Genomic DNA, 6,490 nt, shown 5'->3' on the forward strand with positions numbered 1-6,490 from the left:
ACCTCAGGTGATCTGCCTGCTTTGGCCTCCCAAAGTGCTGGGATTACAGGCGTGAGCCACCGCACCCGGCCTGAATCAAAGGTCTATTGTATTTTTATTTATTTATTTATTTATTTTGGAGACAGAGTCTTGCTCTGTCACCCAGAGTAGAGTGCAGTACTGCAATTTCAGCTCACTGCAACCTCTGCCTTCGAGCCATTCTCTTGCCTCAGCCACTTGAGCAGCTGGGATTACAAGCATGTGCCACCATGCCTGGCTAATTTTTAGTAGAGACAATATTTTTAGTGTTTTTAGCAGAGACAGAGTTTTCTTATGTTGGCCAGGCTGATCTCGAACTCCTGGCCTCAAGTGATCTGCCCACCTCAGCCTCCCAAAGTGCTGGGATTACAGGCATGAGCCACTGCACCTGGCCTTATTTTCTGTTCATTGTTCTTTTTGTCAGTCTTATCTTTTCTTTCTTTTTTAGATGGGGACATTGGTTTTGGACCTTTACAACAGAGAATGTCTGAAGAAGTTTCTTTCCAGTCTGAGATTAATATTAATCTCTTCAAAAGAGATGACCCATATTCCATTTTAGAAGAATTGTGGAAAGATGATGAACACGCAAGAAAATGTGGAGAAAACCAGAACAAACCTTTAAGTCATGTTGCCTTCATTAACAAGAAAACACTAGCTAATGACAGGGTCTGTGAATATAAAGACGTTGGGGAAATAGTTCATGTAAACACACACCTGGTTTCCTCAAGAAAAAGACTCCATAACTGTAACTCATTTGGAAAGAATTTGGAGCCTATTGTAACTTTATATAATAGAAACAATGCAAGACAATGCAATTCTGATAAGACTATTGGAGATGGTGATATTTTTACTCATATGAATTCTCATACAGAAGTGACTGCTTGTGAATGTAATCAGTGTAGGAAATCTCTGCATCATAAGCAAGCTCTCATTCAACATCAGAAAATTCATACTAGAGAGAGCCTCTATTTGTTCTCTATGTAAATGATTTCTCCCCGAAGTCACATGCCTTTGCACACGATAGCATTTGTACTGAAGAAAAGCAGCATGAATGCCATGAATGTGAGGTAGTCTTCACTCAGAAGTCCCAGCTTGATGGCTGTCAGAGGGTTTATGCAGGAATATGCACTGAATATGAGAAGGATTTTTCCCTCAAGTCAAACCGTCAGAAAACTCCTGAGGGGAATTACTATAAATGCAGTGACTATGGAAGAGCCTTTATCCAGAAGTCAGATCTGTTCAGATGCCAGAGAATTCATTCTGGAGAAAAACCCTATGAGTACAGTGAATGTGAGAAAAACCTCTCTCAGAATTCAAACCTTAATATACATAAAAAAATTCATACTGGAGAGAAACACTTTGAATGTACTGAATGTGGAAAAGCTTTCACAAGGAAATCAACACTAAGTATGCATCAGAAAATCCATACAGGAGAAAAACCTTATGTATGTACTGAATGTGGGAAGGCCTTTATCCGGAAGTCACATTTTATCACACATGAAAGAATTCATACTGGAGAAAAATCCTATGAATGCAGTGACTGTGGGAAATCCTTTATTAAAAAATCACAACTCCATGTGCATCAGCGAATTCACACAGGAGAGAATCCCTTTATATGTTGAGAATGTGGGAAGGTCTTCACTCACAAGACAAATCTCATTATACACCAGAAAATCCATACAGGAGAAAGACCCTATATATGTACTGTATGTGGTAAGGCCTTTACTGACAGGTCAAATCTCATTAAGCACCAAAAAATTCATACTGGAGAAAAACCTTATAAATGCAGTGACTGTGGAAAATCATTCACCTGGAAGTCACGGCTCAGGATACATCAGCAGTGTCATGCTGGAGAGAGACATTACGAATGCAGTGAATGTGGGAAAGCCTTCATTCAGAAGTCAACACTAAGTATGCACCAGAGAATTCACAGACGGGAAAAACCATATGTTTGCACTGAATGTGGTAAGTCCTTCTTCCACAAATCCCATTTTATTACACATGAGAGAATTCATACTGGAGAGAAACCCTATGAATGCAGTATTTGTGGGAAATCCTTCACTAAGAAATCACAACTCCACGTACATCAGCAGATTCACACAGGAGAGAAACCCTATAGATGTGCTGAGTGTGGAAAGGCTTTTACTGACAGATCAAATCTTTTTACACACCAGAAAATTCACACTGGAGAGAAACCTTATAAATGTAGTGACTGTGGGAAAGCCTTCACTCGGAAGTCAGGTCTCCACATACATCAGCAATCCCATACTGGAGAAAGGCATTATGACTGCAGTGAATGTGGGAAAGCCTTTGCAAGAAAATCAACACTAATTATGCATCAGAGAATTCATACCGGAGAGAAACCCTATATTTGTACTGAATGTGGGAAATCCTTCATCCAGAAGTCACACTTAAATAGACACAGGAGAATTCATACTGGAGAGAAACCCTATGAATGCAGTGACTGTGGGAAGTCTTTCATTAAGAAATCACAACTCCATGAGCATCATCGAATTCACACAGGAGAGAAACCACATATATGTGCTGAGTGTGGAAAGGCCTTCACCATCAGATCAAATCTTATTAAACACCAGAAAATTCATACTAAACAGAAACCCTATAAGTGCAGTGACTTGAAGAAAGCCTTAAACTGGAAGCCACAACTCAGTGTGCCTCAGAAATCTGACACTGGGGAAGTAGAGTGCTCAATGCTACAATTATGGTGTGGGGACTCAGGAGGTAACCAAGGCCAACTTTCTTCTATCTAGTTAGAATTATGAACATCTGGATCATATAGCTGATGTGCAGTTACGCATATGGGGAGACACTTTTGAGAGTGTTTAAGCATTGTATAGTGGCCATCTTTGGTTATTTGATATTGGTGTTGTCAAGCTCCTGCAAATAATAGTAAATGTGCAAGGAGATGATTTGCAGTCTTCCTTGTTTCACTTTTTGAGCAAACAGTTTTATCAATTCAGGGCTGTTGAGTTTTTCATGTTCTGGGTACCAAAACTATTCAATATTGACCCCAAAAAATTCATTAATGAGTAGAGTGATGAGATAATTTTACATTGTCTAAGCAGCCTAAGGACACTGAGATCAAGGTAAAAGGAGGGCAGTTCAGGTCTATAATGAAAATGAATCAGCAGTTTTTGTGAAAACACTAAAGACAGAAAGGAAGGACTCTACTTTTTTTTAATTTTCTTTGGGAAGTCACCATTATTTATTGTTATATCTGTTGGTGTATGCTGGGGCAGAAGTTAGCCAAGAGGTCTGAAATTGCTCTTTGCCTATTTCTCAAAAGTCTATTTCCCCAGTGATGTAAGCAACAGTGCCCTAACTACTTATTACCTTAGAACTAGCACTAAGATCATGGAACTTAGCTACAGGGACCCACATCTAGATAGCAGCACTTTAGACCCTCAGCTTTGACCACAGAAACCTGCACTTTTTTGATGTTGTTGTTACCAACTCCTGTTTGAAAAATAAGACAAATTAAGAAAATGGATATCAAATCCTAAAATTTTTCCCACTAATTTTGTTAGTACATTCTCTGCATGTTTGTTACTTGCTAGATTACCATTTACTTAGAAGATAAAATGTAGTTGAACATTTGGAAGACTTCTCCTTTTATCTCCTCCCAATCTCTACAAACTATTCTTAATTTTGTTTTTCAAATTCTCTGTATTTGAGTAGACTATTTTTCTTCTATCAAATACTAAAAGAAGTGTGTTGTGATTTTACAAATAATTGTGAATTTGTCTCCTTTAGAGCTACTTATTTTTGCTTTATATATTTTGTCTTTGATTTTACATACAATTTAGAATTATTATAATCTTCCTTGTTAATTGGCACATTGTCATTACTAGATGTTTCTTTTTATCTCTAGTAATTTTTGCCTTAAATGTACTATGTCAGATACTAATATAATACACATACAGATTAAAAGCTAATGTAAATTAGTACTAGCAACATTTCTGGACAAGGGGAGAAGTTATAACATTAATTTCATTTATTTGCCTCTCATATGGTATTGATGTTGTATATCTGGACTCTGTATGTGGTGAACATAGCCAGTCATTATTTGAGTCAATAGCCATTTAAATTAACCCACATATTTATCATTTTAATTAGTTTTATTTTTCCTGTCCTGTAAGTTTTCCTCTAGAATTATTTTGCTTGTTACTGAAGAACACCCTTTAGTATTAATTTTACTGTGAGTTTGCTGGTGACAAATTGTTCTTTGTTTGCTGGCAGTGTTTTATTTTGCCTTCATTTTTGAAGGATACTTTTACTGAATATAGAATTCTAAGTTGAAAGTTGTTTTCTATTAGTATTTTGATGATATTTTATTTTGGTCTGTCTTTTATCATTTTATTGAGAAGTAAGCTTTATATAATTACCTTTGCAGGCAATCTGCTTTTCTGTCTCCTTTGAAATTTATCTATTTGCCTTTGTTTTTTAACAGTTGCACATTGATATGCCTAGGTGTATTTATCTTCCTTGGGGTTTATAATATTTTTTAAATCTGTGGCTTAGTGGTTTTGGTGTGTATGTGTGTGTGTGTGCATGCACACACGTGCATTTGGGGAAATTCCTAGCTATTATCTATTCAAATTATGCATCTGCCTCATTCTCTTTCTCTGTTTCTTTTAGGGATAGCCTTATTACTTAGATCTCCTGTTGGCCTGTTTTCTAAGGGTTATTTTTCTTGAGTTTTGGTGATGTCCTATGTCCTCATATGGTGATTTTTATATCACTTGCCAGACAATATATATTAAAATTGTAGAGGTAATAAGATGGTCTGGATAATATCTTCTTCCAGAGAGGATTTGCCATAGCTTCTAACATAGCTTCTTAGGCTAGGATCAGTAGTAATCCCTGATTGCCTTTATCCAGTCATGTATTAAGATTATTTGAAACTGGGCTTGAGTCCCTGGAAGACTCATCTTATTATATATTCAGAATGTGAACATATAAACCTTATTTCTAGGATACTTTTAGGACTTAGGAGTTTGGGAGGTACGTCAGGCTCCTCCTCTTTGGAAAGACTTGAATTCTAGTATTTCTTCTTCGGTCACTTGAATTTGTCAAAAATTCTCTCCAGCCTCTCTTGCCCAGTATTTGCCTTCAGAATTAGCAAATACCTCTTGGGAATAAACAGTTTCAGATATTATGTCCCAAATTTCAGACATTATGTCTTATCTCCAATTTTATTCCTGCAATTTCTCATTGCCATGGTAGCTTTCTTTATGCCTTCAGAAAATTAAATGTGTTTAATATTTTCATCCACCTTTTTTAGTTCTCAGAGGAAGTACTAGTCTGTACCACTTACTCTGCCACTGGCAGACGTTTTCAATTCGTTGAGATAGCTATTTATATTTAAGAAGTATCAAGACCAAAAATATATCTTCTTACTTTCCAAAATTACTGACTTGTTAATGAAAATGCTTAGATGTGCAGCATTACTTTATTCCAACCTTTTGTTGCTAAAAGTCTTAAGGCATTCACTCATTTGTTAAAACCTTTACAAACTTTGATACATAAGAGAAAATTACCTCTGGTGGTTTCAAATTTTATTTTGGTGGCTGCCAAATTTAGCAAATGAAAGAGATTCACTAAAAGCTTCTCAGATGTCTTTTTTAATACTATGGTTTTTCCTTTGTATAATTAATAGAAAATGGGGTTAATGAAGACTGGTATAGAGTCCAGGGTTTGAAAAATTAACTTAGGAGGATTACCGAGATAGTGATTCTTAACCTTTATTCTCAAGCACATTTTTAAAAATAGAATGTTACACTCCCAAGAAAAAGAAAGAACTATAAAAGAGCTACTTGACCTTTTGTCAACAAAGTACTAATCTGTAGAAGAAAGAAAGACTTTCTTTTGTGGGATTTCTTGCATCTCAAGGGGCACTTGTGGACTGATTGAAGAATAAATGATGGAAAACTGAGTGAATTGGGAGAGCTAAATGTTAAGTAGAATTCAAAGGTCAGTATAGATTGGAGGCATGTGGAATATAGACTTTACTAGGGAGAACACTATAGGTTCATATCTCTTCTTTTTTTTTTTTTTGAGACAGAGTCTTGCTCTTGTCACCCAGGCTGGAGTGCAATGGCAGGCAATCTTGGCTCACTGCAACCTCCACCTCCTAGGTTCAAGCAATTTTCATGCCTCAGCCTCCCAAGTAGCTGGGATTATAGGCATGCACCACTACGCCCAGCGAATTTTTGTATTTTTAAGAGAGACAGGGTTTCGCCATGCCGGCCAGGCTGGCCATCATGTTGGATGAAGTGATCCACCCACTTCATCCTCCCAAAGTTCTGGGATTACAGGCATGACTCAGCCAGCCGTATCTTTTTATGCCAGCACGCCATTATAGTTCATTTGTATTTACAACAAACTATTTTAAGACAGTTTTACAGTTTAAATATTTTAATAAAAATGCATTTTATTCTATTTTATTAATTTT

At 36.6% G+C, this 6,490-nt stretch overlaps 1 protein-coding gene across 1 annotated transcript in view; it reads left to right on the forward strand.

The window, feature by feature from the left end:
- Positions 1 to 2,942, forward strand: part of LOC105508709 (zinc finger protein 484-like) — a 5,572-nt gene extending 2,630 nt beyond the window's left edge. The window contains 2 exon segments of the mRNA XM_011937616.1: positions 467 to 991; positions 994 to 2,942. Coding sequence (XP_011793006.1) covers positions 467 to 991; positions 994 to 2,786 — 2,318 coding nt within the window. The 3' untranslated portion in view covers positions 2,787 to 2,942.
- The last annotated feature ends 3,548 nt before the right edge of the window (positions 2,943 to 6,490 follow it).

This window comes from Colobus angolensis, unplaced genomic scaffold (assembly GCF_000951035.1).
Source record: "Colobus angolensis palliatus isolate OR3802 unplaced genomic scaffold, Cang.pa_1.0 Scaffold166, whole genome shotgun sequence".
Classification (NCBI taxonomy): Eukaryota; Metazoa; Chordata; class Mammalia; order Primates; family Cercopithecidae; genus Colobus; species Colobus angolensis.